The sequence below is a fragment of the Candoia aspera genome, chromosome 2, assembly GCF_035149785.1.
Source record: "Candoia aspera isolate rCanAsp1 chromosome 2, rCanAsp1.hap2, whole genome shotgun sequence".
In the NCBI taxonomy this organism is placed as follows: domain Eukaryota; kingdom Metazoa; phylum Chordata; class Lepidosauria; order Squamata; family Boidae; genus Candoia; species Candoia aspera.
Genome location: NC_086154.1, coordinates 108,429,337 through 108,445,684, shown reverse-complemented (window position 1 = coordinate 108,445,684; position 16,348 = coordinate 108,429,337). Strand labels below are relative to the sequence as shown.

The window sequence follows — 16,348 nt, the reverse complement described above, 5'->3', positions numbered from 1 at the left end:
AGAGTGAACATGAACTTTCACACTGATGAAATCCAGTGGGGCAAAAAGATCAATGAAAGAGCAAAGAGACAAAAAAAAATGTACCCAGAATTAGTAACAAGCTAAAGTCGGGGGTGTGATATTGGGGCTTAACCAAAGGATACTAAACGTAAGTCTAACAAAATTGTGTTCATGCTTGTTCATTAACTGTCATTATTGGGCTTCATATGTGTAAGGATAAAAATAAATCTAAGGACTTCTAGACAGACATAAAATAAGGTGGGGGCAGTAATCAGCTATTATTATGCTAGGCAACAAAGAATGGCTCATTTCAGTGACTGAATGACATAGACACTATTAAATGGATTTCCCTTCCCGAGCCTGGTATCCCCTTCAGATGTGTTCAACTATAATTCCCATAATTCCCTAGCTGGCACGGTTATGGTCTGGGAATTATTGGAGCTTTAACACTTCCAAAAGACTCCAGGATGGGAAAGCTGAACTAGATCTTCTAGAATAAGAACCCAAGAGGTTTCTTTTCTACCTAGTGGAACTAATTGCCACTAGAAGACTTTGTATTTTATTTCTATAGGCCTCTCTAGATGTTGCTGTCTTATGCAAAAACCTTTGAAACTGTTGGGAAGAATCTGGACTTTGATCAGGTTTGGGCTCAGATCTAACTATCCAGCCTATTTCTTACAGCAAATGTGTGGAATCATCTTCAAACAACACACTTAAATTGCTTCTAAAATTGTGGCTTCCCTCCAAAGTGTAGCTCTGTGGCTTCCCTCTGAGAACTATGGCTCTGTGGAAGAGCCAGGCAAACTGAGACTGGGTGGTTTACAGCCCAGTCCGAAGCCAGCTGTGCCACCCTTTTTATTTTCTTTTAAAGGCATTGAAGAGAGAAGAATGATTGTGAAAGGAGTGAGGAGGGAGGAAAGCAGGGCAAGGAGAAAAGAGATATAGGAAGGCAAACAGCAGGAAATAAAAACGCACACCACAAATGATGCAGTTTAGGTTAAACATGGCTCCTACAGTCTGCAAGGATTAGAGACTGAAGGGCTAAGGAACTCTTAAGCAGTTTCCCAGAAGGTACTGAAACTGCAATTACCAGCATTCATTGAAGAAAGCCACCTTAGAAGCTTGCTTTACATTTAGGAAACCTGACCTTTATCTCTACGGCATAGTGTGAGGTAGGGCAGAGGTGGGCAGGGGAGGGGAGGCAAGAGAGAGTGCTTTAAGTATCAGGAAGATGCCACACAAAATAGCATTCTCCTTCCTACCCATTTCCCTACACTGTATGGTTCTAGTAGGCACATACAAAGATTAATGGCTGGCAGCTCTTAGGTGGTGGCGGGATTTAAAGCAGAGGAGGGATATATAAGCAACTGTCCTCCCACCTCCCTTCAAAGTTCATGTTCAGCAGACAGCCACTCACCAGGTAAGCGGGCCTCAGAGCACACCTTATTGTCCAGAACTTTCACGCTTGCGTTGCCAATGTCATTGTTATTGTCACACTCCATACCTAGGTATGCGCCTGTCCTTTGGCCTGCAAAGGAGTTAATGCAGTTAGAGGGGGATGAGGCTTTGTTTTAATTTTGCTCCTCTTTAAGGCAGCAGAAAACATAACACATTTCAGAAATGAAGAAAACCTCAACAGTGGCCATAAAGGTAGAGCAGCCTTCTCCAACCTGCTACCTCCTAGGTCCGTTGAAATGTCAAGTCCCCAAATTCCCAGTTGGGGTGTCCACTAGTTGGGAATTCTGAGGGCTGAAGTCTCTACATATCTGGAAGGCATCAGGTCAAGGAAGACTAAGGTAGAGAGTGGACAATAAGAGATGGGGATGCAGCGGCCAAAAGCTATTGTGGCTGGTTTCCTCCACCACCTCCATTTTCATTTCCTGTTTCAAAGCTACCCTTGCCAATATGGAAAATATGAATGGCGTATAGGAAGATGTTCTGTCTGTAAAGGCATCAAATAAACCTGTTATAGAGCCACAGAGAAAGTTAAAGGAAAGTGCCTATTTTGTGCTTTAAGTTGTCTCTGGCTGGCATCTATGTCCTTTGGAATATTCTCAGCAAACTTAACACAGCAGAAACTTGAGTCTGTTGTGACAAGACGGTAGAACCAGACTGGATACAATCCGCTCCCCAGGTAGTTCTAGGAACGTTTGCGCAATGGGTTCTGAGAATTCTCAGCATCTTCCCCAAAGCTACAGGTACCAAGATTCTGGGCAAGATGCCAAGAGAAAGACAGGGATAGAAATCGTGGTAAAGTATTCATGTAGATCAGTCTGCTGTTGCAAGCTTTGGACAAGCTCAGCAAAAAATAGAACAGGCTTCTTTTTCTATAATTCCAAAGTTGGTTTTCTCTCCCACCTCATGGTTTACTATTGCATTATATTTTCATGTTAGTAATGGTAGTTTCAATATCCTGTACAAGCACTTGTCATCTAAATAATTTTTTTTATTTTCCTTTATTTCCAAAAGTTGAATTTAAAAAAACAGAACAAAATCTATACTTAAAAAATAAAAGGGGGAATTCCCATTTCTGTAGTGACCAATAACATTCATCAATGTGATACATTTCTGACTTCACTGACAATGAACAGTGATCTCATCAACCAGTGTTTATTTTAATAATATTTGCCTTCATAAGATTTAAGATAACCTAAAAGTGTTTCTTGTTAATATTCAGATTTAATTTGGGCTGCAGAATGAAACAAAAGCTGAAACATGTAGAGGGGATGGCCTCAAAAGGAAATACAAAATTATTTTTAATAATAACAACAACAGTAGCTTGCCTGTCTTTTAGATAGCCTCAAGGAAATGAATGGGAATTTAGCCATTTGATTTCAAAAGAGCAAGCTGAGACTCTGTAACACTAATCTTCAGTTTGCTCCTTGGAAAAGGAAAACTGAGCTTGGAGCTGAAGAAAACCCTGTCTTTCTCTCTTTAATGACACCAGTTCATTGACTTTTGGGCCCTGATCTGACCATATCCCTAAATTCTAACAATGGAATACATGAAATGATTCAATGTCAAGAGAAGAACAAAGAATACCTTAAATATCAAACTCTAGGGTTCGGGTTTTTGGGGGAAGAACTGCCTTTTTAATCTTTTTTTAATTGGGAATGCACGGAATGAAAATTACATCCCACTGTGAAAGAATAAATCTTAAAATCAGTAATATGCTTCAGGATTGCAGGTTTTTCATTTTATTAGAATGCCCTGCCAGCCAGATACAAATGCTAACTCAAGGGGACACACAGTCAGAATTACAGAACTCTAAGCATTCTGTTCAGGAATCTGGAGCTTGGTTCTGAAGCTGATAAAAGTCCTGTCATTAAAAACAAAACAGAAAACAGAAAACAAAACAAAACACCTAGGTTTGATTCCTCTCCAAGTGTCTTTTTCAATGAAATGTTGAATGGGGATTTTATTCCAACTCTTGTTACTCTCAGACAATTGGAGTCAAAAATAATTTACTGATCTACTGCTCATCACCCACATATCTACCAGTGATTCTAACTTCTGCCCACCTTGGCTGAAAATAAACAAGGAAAGCAGGCAGATCTCTTTATAATTCTGCATATTTTCAAACCTTCTTCCACCTGCTCATTTAAGGAAGAATAGGCCTTCCATGTCAAACTATAGCAATTCAGTGAGCAAAACTGAGCTTGCGCAAAGGCAGCCTTCCTCAGCCCTGCTCTCTCCTATGCTTGTGATGAACCCTGGCTGTGCTAATGTGAAAGAGAACCAACATGGGGCATGAAGCAATGCTGTATTCTGTGTTACCATCTTCCTGTGTGGGAGAGGCATCCTCTTCCTCCATGACATCATTCCCCTGCCAAAAAGGATAAGGTGTGAATATGTAAATGACTCACCATATACTGAGGATAATTTTAATATTCCCACAGCAGATTCAGTCCTCCAAGGTGCTTTGAGGAAGCTATCTCCTCGGTAATCTTTTTGCAAGCACTTGCTTCAAAGAGCATATAGAACTGAAATTCTCTGAGTTGGTTGTACGATTCCAAATTATAAAGTTTGGAATCACAGATCTGAAGGTTGGCCTGTAGACAGTCACAATTTTTTTTGCACAAAGCACAATGTAAACTTCTTTGAGGAGTGTGTTGCAATCATTTAGAATAGACCAAAAGAAACAGTTACAATAAAAGAGTCACACACAAGAAACTCTCATGCTTGATTGAATGAATTCAGCTGGAAAGAGTTAGTGAACCCAACAGGGTAGACTGTGCAAAATGGAGTGGGAGCCTAAATAATAGGCTCAGCTAACCATTCTGCCACAGTGATCCAGTTTAAGTACATCAAGTTTTGCCAAACTAGCTTGTTTCCTTGCTTGCCTGCTTGCTTATTGATTTATTTATAGGATTTTTACAGCTGCCCATCTTATAGCAACGAGTCTGGGTAGCATACAAGAATAAAAACCAGCAAGAATTACATCAACAATCCAAATGTCCAAGGTGGTAAAAATCAGTTCCAGTAACAATAAAAATTAACCAGCAGAGTTCACTTGACTTCCCAGCCCAAATGCTTGGGGGAACAGCCAGGTCTTTAGTGCCTCACGAAAGGCTAGCAGGGGCCATCTGGATCTCTGGAGGGATGCAATTTACTTCTTCCAAAGATACTGGGATTACAACTTCCAGAATTTAAAATCAGTATGAAAAATAGACTTTCTAGCTGGGAATTCTGAGAACTGTAGTCCCAACATATTTGGAGGAATTAAATTGAGAATGGCTGAGTCAGGCCAAACTGTACCCTTATTAATCCAGAATATTTCCTGCATCTTGTAGTTCTGTGAATGGTTCCCATTTCCTATATCAACTCCTCATTGCTTTAACCTGGAATACCACTAGTCACCTGGCTCCTGGTCTTAAGAATGATCCCTAGCTATCGAATCTACATTTTTGGGTTTTACTATTTTACTTTACCCTGTGGTTTCCATTTGCTTTTTGTGTTTTGCCTTGTACTAAAAAAAATTACAAAATGTTTGTTTGTTTATATTTTTATCCTGCCTTTATGGTTTTTATAAATAACTCAAGGCAGTGAACATATCTAATACTCCTTCCTCCTCCTATTTTCCCCACAACAACAACCCTGTGAGGTGAGTTGGGCTGAGAGAGAGTGACTGGCCCAAGGTCACCCAGCTGGCTTTCATGCCTAAGGTGGGACTACTGTTTTGTTAAAAAAAAGCTTTTGTATACAAATAAAAACTAATTCTGGATCAAAGACAGTGCTCGCAGTGTCACAGTGCTCCCTGAGGTCCCACATGTCAAACAAGCTTTCAGATATAGAACTTTACCTCTGCATCTCGCTCCTCTGCTGAGATACTGACAAAATTTGCATCAGGAGACTCAACAGGGGTTGACTAAGAGAAGAGAAGAGAAAACTGAAAAATGTTGACTGGTGAGTATCCTATCAGGGCAAAATATCATCTGCGAAATCGCATCAGTAGTACCAACCCAAACACAACCAAACACTGACTGTCTTTCCGAAATGCTAATTTACTTCTTTACTTCCTCCCTGAATGGGTATTTGAAAAGATACAGAGAAGATCTGTCAGGAATCATAGTTCCTGCTATTTCCAGGACAATGTCATGGTGGCTACAGACACTTTTCTGGCAACTATCTTGGATGGTAGATGTGTCCAGCCAATCTCCACTCTAAACATGGACTGCACTATTTCTAAAAACCACTATGTGTGGTTTTCTTTAAAAAGTGACAAGCATTATATGAAGTACTTTGCCTGGATATGGACAGGTTTGGCTCTCATCAAATCAAGGGCTACTTTTTTCATCCCCCTGTACCATAGTTTCTGCTGCTTGCCCCTTGATTGGTTTGTAGTTTGATCTACTTACATCTCCTTCTGAAGGTACCTCACTGACAACAGCAGGGGATGCAGCCATGTCTCCATCTTCTTCAGTGCCAGGGGCTACATAGGAGCCTGACATGGAAGACATGGTATCTGTGCTGATTTCAGAGTGCTGGCTTTGGGAGGAGGCCATAGACATGACTGACTGAGCCAGACTGCTACTAACAGGATCTAAGGGAAGAAGGGAGGTGGCAGACAAGGCATAGTTAGAGGACACAGTCTAACTATGAGGGACATGTTAGAGGAGCCACTGTTGTCGACCACCGTTAACAGTACTTGCATTTCACTATGTGCAGTCTTGAGCATCATTTGCTGGAATGGTGGGATAAACTTAACAAACGACAAACAAATCAACTGGAAGTGTTTAAGAGTGCCCAACATCCAGTCACGGTTCTACTCTGAACATTACATTTCTTGTGCTGCTGGGCTCAGAATACAGTCAATAGGCTCCATAACCTGGCCTCCACCCCACTCTACTCTTTAAATATTATATCCAACTTCTGCTTATAGGTCTCTGAACAGTTCATAAAAAGTTTCTTCAGCTCAAAGCCTACAGATAAAGCTATAAACCAACAATCTTCTTCACAAATGCAATTGCATAGCTCACAATCAGTTAATGAACACAGTATCATAGAATACAGGAGATATAGGCAGCACATATGCAAAATCATTAATTTGGAACCAGGTTACAGACCGGATGTTCATTGGGTTCTTATTATGTATCCACTTCTGAAAATCTTGCCAAGAAAACTGCAGGGACTAGTCAGGCAGTCACCAGGAATAAACACTAATTCAGAGGCACAAAAATTCAACTTACATCAAGCTGGAGGGGAGAAAAGTGATAGGAAACACCTTTTCTACTGTACCTTCTGGGGAAGAAATGGTAGAAGAGAGAGGTGTTCCTGTGCATGAAGACTGATCTATTGCTCCTGAGGAGGATAAGGTGAGATTTTCACTCTCAGGTGTCACACCACATTCCTGAAAACAGAGAAAACATAATCTATAATGAAAAACTATTACTATGAAGCAACTATTAGAAACTGGGTGCTCAATCTGACCACTACTGCAGCCTTCCCCAACCAGGGCACCCTCAGTATGGATTTCAGTTCTAGAACTTGCCAGCCAACATGGCCATTACAAATGAGAATTCTGAAGAGCATCAAGGCTGGGGGAAACTGGTAGAGTCTCCCAGGCTAGCTTTAAATTAGGAAATATGTGAGAATTAGAGGAAAATTTGAAAGATCTTGAGTCATTTTTCCAAGCCAGCTCAAGCACTGGAAAATGTAACCTTTTCAAGATTGGCCTTATAAAATGTTACACTATAACCCAATTCCATTTCATTGGAGTAGACCAATTTTAAGAGGTGTGTTATGTGGTACTGGTGGTGGGTGGAACAGTGGGTGCAGAGACTTTGGTGACCAAGGCCCTATCACTTTCAGATAGCAAATCCTCATCACTCCTATCCAACAATGGCTTTGCTCAGCGTTTTCTATCTGGCAAAGCATAGATCAACTGGGAGAAGCAAATTCTAGTTTTAAGCTGGGGTGAGAGAAATTCCAGAGCTTGTAAAGTTCAGTTCATTTTCGAAGTAGATTTTTGCAAGCACCTCAGGTTCTTTTCCAAGTATATATTCACCAACATGCCTACCAAAGCTGTTGGCTTTAACTCCTAGATATGCAAACGGCAAAATCTTCCTTTCCTAATGTGTCTTCTGCACTATATGTCTGCAGGAAGAAAAATGTTGAGCAGCAGCGAGGCTCATGTAGCAATAAAAACAAAACACAGGAATGTTAAAACAATCACCTCTTCGTGAGGACACGGAGACTTCCTTCTGGAAATCCTGACTTCAGATTCACTACAAGTCTTATCCTCTTCTTCATGTAACACCGTGGAATTCTGTGAGATTGACCTGGTGAAAAGACACAATCTAAGAATAACTCCTTTGTAGGAAAAACACTGATTAGAATGCAGCGGGAGTCCCAAAAATGCTACAGAAAACCCAAGTGGCCATTGAGAGCTAGTTAGATACATTAGAAAGACAGTCATTGACACAGTGTTCACAGGCACTGTGAATAATAATTGCACCTGTGACAATACTCGATGACACTCATGGCCCTCAGCATTTTCTAAATTATTACTTTTTTAAGAAAATTAAAATGCCTAGAAATTCATGAGATCTCTATTCTCTTATGGCAACCTGGCCATTTTTATTAATTTTTAATTCTAATAATAATTACATAATGGTGCTTGTGACACCACACAAAATCAGGTGATAGTATTCACTGTCTGAAAAGATTGCTGACCCCGTATTAGAGACAGAAGGCTTAAGGAATAGAGCTATCAGCCATAAGGCTTTACAGCCTATGGAACATCTCCTGCAGTGCAGGAGGGCGATGGTAGGAGGCCACTTACTTGGACAGGCTCTTCTTCAACTTATGTCCTTGACTGCCACAATCTGACAAGCGTTCAAGGGAAGGCAGCGTCCGGATGGGAGGCAAGTGGCCGTCACTGCCATAGGAGGGTAGCATGCCTGACACGTGGCTGTCCCCAAGCACGTGGAGTGGAAGGGCTGCTGGGGATGGAGTGAGAGGACCATTAAGGGCTTCCAGCAAGGAGACTACCTCATAGCCAGGGGGGATGTTTTCTGAAGACTAGAGGAACAGAGAAGGATATAAGAATGAGACATTACTCTTGACAGCAGGAACTGTTACAAGGAAGCTCAAGGCAGAACAGAAAGCTCCAGCATCCATCAAAAAGAGCACACAAAGCAGAAAGAGAGACCAAGGTCATTGACAGAAGATCAAGGTCACTGATGGAAGACCAAGGTCACTGATGGAAGAGTGGCCTTGCAACTCTGGAATCAGCTCCCTTCCTCCCTTCATCGCATGGTCTTTAAAAGGAGGTTAAAGACCATTGTTTTTGGTTAGTGGGTTAGTGCAGGGTCTAGTTTTTCTACCCTATTCTTTTTTAGCTGTTATTACCTAGAATATGTACGCACACGCACCCACACACACACTCACTCCTATCCCAGGGCATTGTTTTAAGGTAGTGTTATTACTGGTTTACTGGGGCATGAGCTAGTTTTACTGGATTGATTTGTAATTATCTTTTTCACTGTCTTGTTTTATGCTGTGCCTTGGTCAAGGCATGTAATGATTAATTAATAGGTAGCTTAAGTTGAATGCTTTATTCTTGGCCAAATAATTTGGATTTCTTAGCTTGAAACGTTTCAGCTGATACAGAAAGTTATGCTTTTATGGCTTGAAAAAGGATAAATAGTCATGGAGAGAAACACACGCACACACAAAGCAATCTTTCTGGACATAACTAGAAAAGACCTCTGTGGTCACATTCTTCCATGTTCTTGTCCTAAAAATAAAGACTCAGCTCACTCCTCCTGGAGATAGATTCTTGACTCATATTTCTACAGATGACACGTGGCATTTCTTTAGAAATTAGAGGAAAAATGGTCTATGAATTCTCCAAAAAGCTGATTGAATAAGATTAGGCTCAAATTCTCTTCCCCAGCATCAAGCTTTCTAAGTACACAGTTGTTTAAAGACAAATCAGTAAATAAGGAGGAGCATTTAACAATATGGTCTTCACCTGCAGTATAGTTCAGAAAGCCTAACTGGCTTTGACTATAGCAACCTTGTTACTGAGAAATTCCGGTTCTCCCCTAAACTTGATACTAGATCTATGCTTAATTGTGGATGCACATTAAAATATAGCACAAGCAACTGCTTTAATAATCTTATCTGCCAAGATGCCAGCAGGTTCTCTAGCTTCTGGTTCTCTGCCCTGGCTTCTGGGGCGTCATGTTTATTCACTTGATTCTGCCTGGGGAATGACTGCTGTGCTCCCTGAGCAATCTGGAGGAAAGATGGTAATTTTTTCTTACTTATTTTTAGAAAATATATTTTGCCTTTTCATTGTGTTTTAAAAATCCCAAGGAGGATTTTTTGCTTCTTTCTTACTTGGAACTTATACAAGTTAAAATGTTTAAACAAAGCATACATTTTTTCCTGTATAGTTGTGAAAGATATCACACCTCTGAAAAATACTACCACTGTATCATCTCTCTCACGTTAGTATAATTAATTTGGGTAAGATTGTATATTTGTGCAATTCGTTTTCCTTCTGCAAAATGAAGGCATCCAAGTCTGTTCTTTTTTCACACTGTCAGCATGCAGTGGACATGGTCTGGAAATATGGACAAGCCCACCTCAAACATGGTTCTTCTTCTCAAACACAAGCAGGAACACAATAAATACTGCCTCAAGTATTGAATTGGCCCTCACTTGTCTTCAGAGTTTTTCAGTGGATTTAGATAAGCTCTGGGCTTCCCACTCCCAGCTGTAATTTCATTGCCACTTCATTGTCAGTGGCGCTTCTTTCTGGATTACTCCTTCAAAGGAAAGTTTCTTTTAAGTTTAAAAGAAAGTCTCATGGTGTCAACTCTTCTCCAACAAAAAATTGAACAGCCCAGAAGACCATCTCAGCCAAGACAGTGCAGGATCAGCATCTGAACAATCAGTCTGTCAATACTCACTGAGTGTTCCTCCGAGTCTGATGTCTGGGATGCAATGATAGGGTTGAAGTTGGTGGGGGAAAGGGGTCCCACTTTTTTTCTCATGGCTCTGATCTGAAGCAAGGCCCGAAATGCTGTGAGGAAGCGATGGGATAGGGATAGGGAAGGAAATAAAACAAATTTCAGATTCTGCTAGAAATTACTCTGATAAACCAACCAGGGCAATAACTGATTGTGACCACCAAAATTCAGCTAAAATATGGTCATGATTGGCTGCACTATCCTTTCTCCTCTGATAGTTGGTTGTTAATTAAATAATCTTAGCCTATCTTGGGTGCATGCAATGTTCATTTCTCAAAGTGAGAGGATCAAACAGGTCAAGCATCTGATCTTCCAGAGAGGACCCAACTCAAAATATGACAAAAGATCAGGACTTACGCAATCTGCAGATGGGACAATTGTTAGCTTGGTAACGCAAGGTGTCAGCACAGGTGTTGCAGAGACAGAGATGGCGGCAAGGTAAGATCAAGGTGTCCCGGACATCGGAGAGGCAGACCACACACTCTGCACTATTGTCACTCACCTCATCCTCTGCCACCTGGATGGAAAAGCTTGCTATAATCAGTATGTATGTCCGTACAAACACATATTTCCCTAGTGAATTTGAATCATGAAAAGATGTTCCACAGAGAGGGAGAAAGGGGTTTCTAACATAGAACTTTCCAGACAATCTTGTTGAGACTGTGTACAATATGTACATTGTTCTGCATCTTTAACTCTAGTTCTCACCTTTGAATCCTGTGTGTTATATTTGTTTTCTATCCCATAAATTTCCTGAAGGAGATAGCTCACTCCATCCACCTAGAAAAAGCACCAACACTGAAGTTATGTGGGAAAGTAGGGGTTGAAAAGGGATATGAAGCTCCAGAAATAAAGAATGCAGACAGCCTGAGAAACAACTTTCTTCTTTCTGTCTTATTTTTTTCCAGTGAAAAACTTCATCATCTAACCTGAACAGGCACCTTTCCATAGAATGAGAAAATTGTCTTTGTGCTTCTAGTGAATTGGTGACAACCTTTCTTTTTACCCAGTTGTTGATATAAAAGCTCTTTGCAATCACTACTGTTGGAAATGGGCTGGATGGCCATCAAACTCCTTGGCATTGCACCAGCAGCTTTTCCTAAAAGTAACAGGAACTAATACGTACGGAAAAGCAGAGAACCTGATCCCACCAGCGACACACTCACCACTTGCTTTTGTTTGAGGGGTTTCACGCAAAAGCCGCCATCCGCATGCTGAGAGGAAGAAACACAAATGTTCAGGTGGACTTCAATATCATAGTCCATCAAAAGAAACTTTACAGGATAGGTGTGATGAAACAGAATTCACTCCCCAAAACACAATTGTACACCAAGAACATAGAACAAAGAAAATATATCCTATTCATGTCATGCCTGCCTTGTGCTTCAGAAATTTAACAATCATTCCCCTTTTAACTCAGACCCTTTTCACTCACCCAGCGTTATTCTGTGTAACTCCACTGCTCAAAAAAGACCACTGCTCAAAAAAGAAATATAGTTCCACGATATTCCTCTACTTCATTATATATTTTTCAACCTTGTAGCTATATATTTCTATTTATTTATTGTTTACATTGGTTCAACCTGTATACATTCAACGTGGGAATTTGGGTTCATGCATTTGGCACAAAGGATCAGCAAGAACACAAAGTTTACCTTCTCAAAAGTTGCCAGCAATACATGGCAGTGACCCATATGCTCTGCAAGACAAGATCAAAGTTGAGGTTGAGAATAATACACACTTATGCAGAAATTGATGCAGACTGCTACTTTTTTCCCCTGCAGCTGTTCTTAGCAGCAGTAGTTTTAATTATAATCAGGATAATTAAATCATACATATACGATTCATTACAGAAGACCTTCTAAGGGTTTTAGTTATCCTGGCTGAAACTGGAGTATGATCCCATTAGTTCTCCTGGATCTCTAAACAATTTTTGATACATTGACCATGGTATTCTTCTGAACTGTCAGAAAAGACTGGGCTTTACACTGGTTCCAGTCTTGGGGGCCCATGTCCAAAAGGTGATGCCAAGAGACTACAGTCTTGTACTTGATAGGGTGGCAGCATCCTACAGGGTTCCATCTTGGACCCATCCTATTCAACAACTACATGAAACCACCAGAGGAAGTCATCTGGAGCTCTGGAATGGGTGTCACTAGCATGCTGATGACCCCTAGTTCTATTGATCCTTCCAGCCAGCTCCAAGGAAGCAGTTAGTAGATGGTTAAGTTCAGTAACAGGCTGGGTGAAGGAGAACATCCTGAAATCAGATCCAGACAAAATGGAGATATTGTTGCTAATTACAAAACTGAAATAAGGAATTGAGATATACCCTGTTTGGTATAGGAATGCAACCTCCCTGATAGAGTAGGTTCACAGTTTGGGAGAATTTCTTGATCTTCACTGGATTTGTGGGTGATGTCTATGGCAAGGAGCACATTTGCACAGCCAAGGTTAGTGTGCTAGCCACTATCCCTCCTAAGCCAGAGAGGTTCAGCAATACTTATCCATGCTTTGATTACATCCTATTTTGATTATTGCAATCTGCTCTACATGGGACTATCTTTGAAAAACACCTAGAAGTTGCAACTGATGCAAAATGCAGCAGCTAATCTGCTAACCTGTAGAAACACAAAATCCTATCATGCCTATACTTTAAAAATCCCACCAAATATCAACTTCTATCACAAGTTGTGATAAACTTGAAAACCCAACATGATTTAAAGTGACACACACACTCTCTCTCTCTCTAATTAGGAGTCTGCCTGGCCATTGAGATCCACAGGAAAAGACTATCCATCTGGCACACAGGAGAGGGGTTATTCTAGTGGTACAGAATGTTCTGCCCCAGAATATCCTGACCCTTTCCAGGGATGGCCGAAGACCCCACACATTGCAACAGGCTGTTTGGTGGAGGGACCACCTCCAGAAGACTAGGAATGGTCAGAATGTTCTGGGATGCTCTGCACCCCTTGGCCTTCTTCTCCATTGCTCCCAGGCACAGAAATACATCCACAGGAGCTTCATTTGTCCAACATCTCTCAACATTAAGGAAACCTGTAAAGATGTATCTTCTTCACGATGCTTTTGTTTAGTGATTATAGTTTCAATTTAAATTTTTTTAAGCTTAAAAAAAACTGCTTGTCAACATTTCCTTGAACAGAAAAATAAGCTATATATTGAACAGAATAAACAAAGAAAGAAAGCATGAATGTGAACCTTAAGAGCATCCTTACCATCTCCCTCATCCACCACCGCAAGAACCACCATGGGATAAACTTCACGGTCCAGATCAAAGCTCAGCTGCAAAGAATAAGGTAGTTAAAAGGCAAGTGACCTTAGGGGATGGGATGAAATACTGGTAGAATTATGACTGCAATTCACATACTAATCCACTGTGCCCAGCAAGCATAACCAGAAGCTTGCAATTCTACAAATACAGGCACCCAGAGAAAGTCCCATTTAGAAAGGAATGTCTGGAAACGCTCTGCTTTTTAAAAAGACAAACATACGTGAGTTACTCCATTAGTGTAATATATTCTGTTGATAGAAAAGAGTCCTATTTTGTGCAGAATGCCCAGGCCCTGATGAAACATGAATTCTAATAGGATAATAGCTCAAAAAAGGACTTTCTCAGTATTAGCCTGCTTCTCCCTTACCTCTTCTTCAGTCCATTCTGAGGGATCAATAGTATGGGAAGGCAAACAGAACTGCTGGCAGACACCTTGCTTGCAATGGACAGTCTCGGATTGTAAACGGCTCTCCTTAGGGATGTAACTGCCAGAAAAAAGCAGATAACACAGAGTGAACAACCACACACTATGCTCTTATTATCTTCCCAACCTAGCAAGGAGTCTTCCAAGACATGGAGCACTCCACACATCATCTTCAGGCACCCCTTTTTAAAGCCACCTTCTGATTGGCTCATAAAGTGTTTCTTGCTCTACCAGTCAAGTTATGTATCATTTCTGCCTGCCCGTAATCTATTTTATTGATACTGTTGTTTCAGAAATTTATGATTAGCATTTTAATTGCAAAGCTGCACTGAAAAATGCCTAAGCCCCTGAAAGATGTGTTAAAAATTCACCCCTAAACAAATATGTTGTTATTCTCCTTTGAGTCAATTCTGACTCTTGGCATCTACAGAAATGAGTCTCTGGAATTTTCTTAGCAAGATTTTTCAGAAACAGCTTGCCCTTTCTTTCTTCCTAGGGCTGAGAGAGAATGACTGGCCCAAAATCACCCAGCTGCCTTCTGTGCCTAAAACAAGACTAGAACTCACAGTCTCCCAGCTTCTAATCCAGCACTTTTAAACATTCCACCAAACTAGCTCTCATAAGCCTATATATCCAATACAGATATCACCCAAGAAAAGAGCTCTTCTTCCAGGTATGACAGCATGTTGCATTTTCACATTTGTTTTATTCCCTTACTACTGTTGTTGTCTTGTTTACTGGAATATCAACTTCCCAAATGAAAAATCTCTAATAGTAACCTGAGGTCCTATTTTCAGGGCAACCCAGCCTGCAGCCTTCATTAATTTCCAGCTGTGCTGATCGATTAGGAGGCACTCATCTGCATCTTTGTAACATCAGCACATTTCAGTTTAGGCTGGCTTTCAGCACAATACTGCAGTAATACATCACACACCAATTCATGGTGCATCCTGTGCGTGAGGCCCTCAAAAGCTTGTTCTAGGCTAAATCCTGCCATGCCACAGGGCAGGGAAGCATGAAGCTATGACTCAGTCATTCACATTGTTCCAAGGACCTTGGAGATCACCTTTTCAAATGGGGCCATTAACCTCTGCTTAGCTAATTTCTTCTCCAGCATTCCAAGTTACCAAAGAGCTAGACAATAAGCAGTAACCGTATTTGCAGTTGTTCCTTCAGCTCTATAATCTCTTCTATTACTGAGCCTAATGCCTGCCTTGGCTCCTGACTCCCCTTTCTCCATGCACTTATCTTAGCTGTCCATGTGAGCCACTGTGTGAATTTTATGCCCAATCCCTATCTGAGACCCAGGGAGGGTGGGGCCACTTCCATTGTTGAAGCCTTTAATTATAGTAAAAGTAACAACACATGAAAACACAGCACAGAACCAAAAATGAGAGAGATAAACTGACTTTATTTTTGTAGGAGTTTTTAAAAAGGGTTTGTCTAAATGTGAGGTTCTTTTTAGGCTAGGCTTCCTGGCCTCCCTCTCTGATGGGCGCTTATCTCATGTCTTCACCCAACACTAGAACTCAGTGTTAATGCCCAGGCTTCGCTAGACAGTCTGCCTATCAGCTTCACACAAGTGGTAATTAACTTACCAATGCTAGAATATTTTGATTACTGTACACTGGGTTTTGTATACTATCACTGCCCTTATTTTCCACATTGTAATTTTCAGTACCTGAGTTTTCGGGGTGGGAGGTGGTTCTTTTGCAGTATTATTGCCTTCTGAACTTATGATTTTCATTTTTCTTTATTGGTATATGTGTGGTATGCATATTACTGTACGTGCATGTATGTGCGCATGCACCACATACAAATAAGCATATGCACACTTGCCACTCAGATGCGGTGAAGTTCATTCTAGTTCTTTATATGTAATTGTTGATTTAAGATGTTATAAGCTATTTTACTCTGTACCATACATATCCAAAACATATTGAGAAATTCTTAAACCTTTTATATTCTGACTCTTGGCACATGGATTAATTTGTCATGAGTTAAAATGTATTTCCTCAAAGGAGTGCTCTTCTTGGAAAATAATACTATTTTCGCTATTACTCCATCTGCAGTATTTGATTGCTGAGAAAAATGCAATTCCTTTACAAGATAATGCCATCATTGTGATGGGAAGTGCTATGCTTAATA

General features: G+C 40.7%; 1 protein-coding gene across 6 annotated transcripts in view; it reads right to left on the bottom strand.

Moving 5' to 3' along the window:
* Positions 1-16,348, bottom strand: part of RNF157 (ring finger protein 157) — a 92,281-nt gene that overhangs the window by 11,676 nt on the left and 64,257 nt on the right. For 4 of the 6 annotated variants that reach the window (XR_010067184.1, XM_063293014.1, XM_063293015.1 and 1 more), the window contains exons 5-18: positions 14,144-14,261; positions 13,721-13,787; positions 12,140-12,183; positions 11,651-11,698; positions 11,193-11,264; positions 10,842-11,001; positions 10,425-10,537; positions 8,285-8,523; positions 7,676-7,781; positions 6,739-6,850; positions 5,859-6,043; positions 5,303-5,368; positions 3,778-3,826; positions 1,418-1,528 (exon numbers count right to left, since the gene is read on the bottom strand). Coding sequence is in view for 5 of the 6 variants with exons in the window: in XM_063293014.1 (XP_063149084.1) it covers positions 1,418-1,528; positions 3,778-3,826; positions 5,303-5,368; positions 5,859-6,043; positions 6,739-6,850; positions 7,676-7,781; positions 8,285-8,523; positions 10,425-10,537; positions 10,842-11,001; positions 11,193-11,264; positions 11,651-11,698; positions 12,140-12,183; positions 13,721-13,787; positions 14,144-14,261 (1,490 nt within the window). In the remaining variant the exon portion in view is untranslated. The remainder of the gene's footprint in view (positions 1-1,417; positions 1,529-3,777; positions 3,827-5,302; positions 5,369-5,858; positions 6,044-6,738; positions 6,851-7,675; positions 7,782-8,284; positions 8,524-10,424; positions 10,538-10,841; positions 11,002-11,192; positions 11,265-11,650; positions 11,699-12,139; positions 12,184-13,720; positions 13,788-14,143; positions 14,262-16,348) is intronic. The other 2 variants (XM_063293016.1, XM_063293018.1) reach the window with 2 other exon arrangements.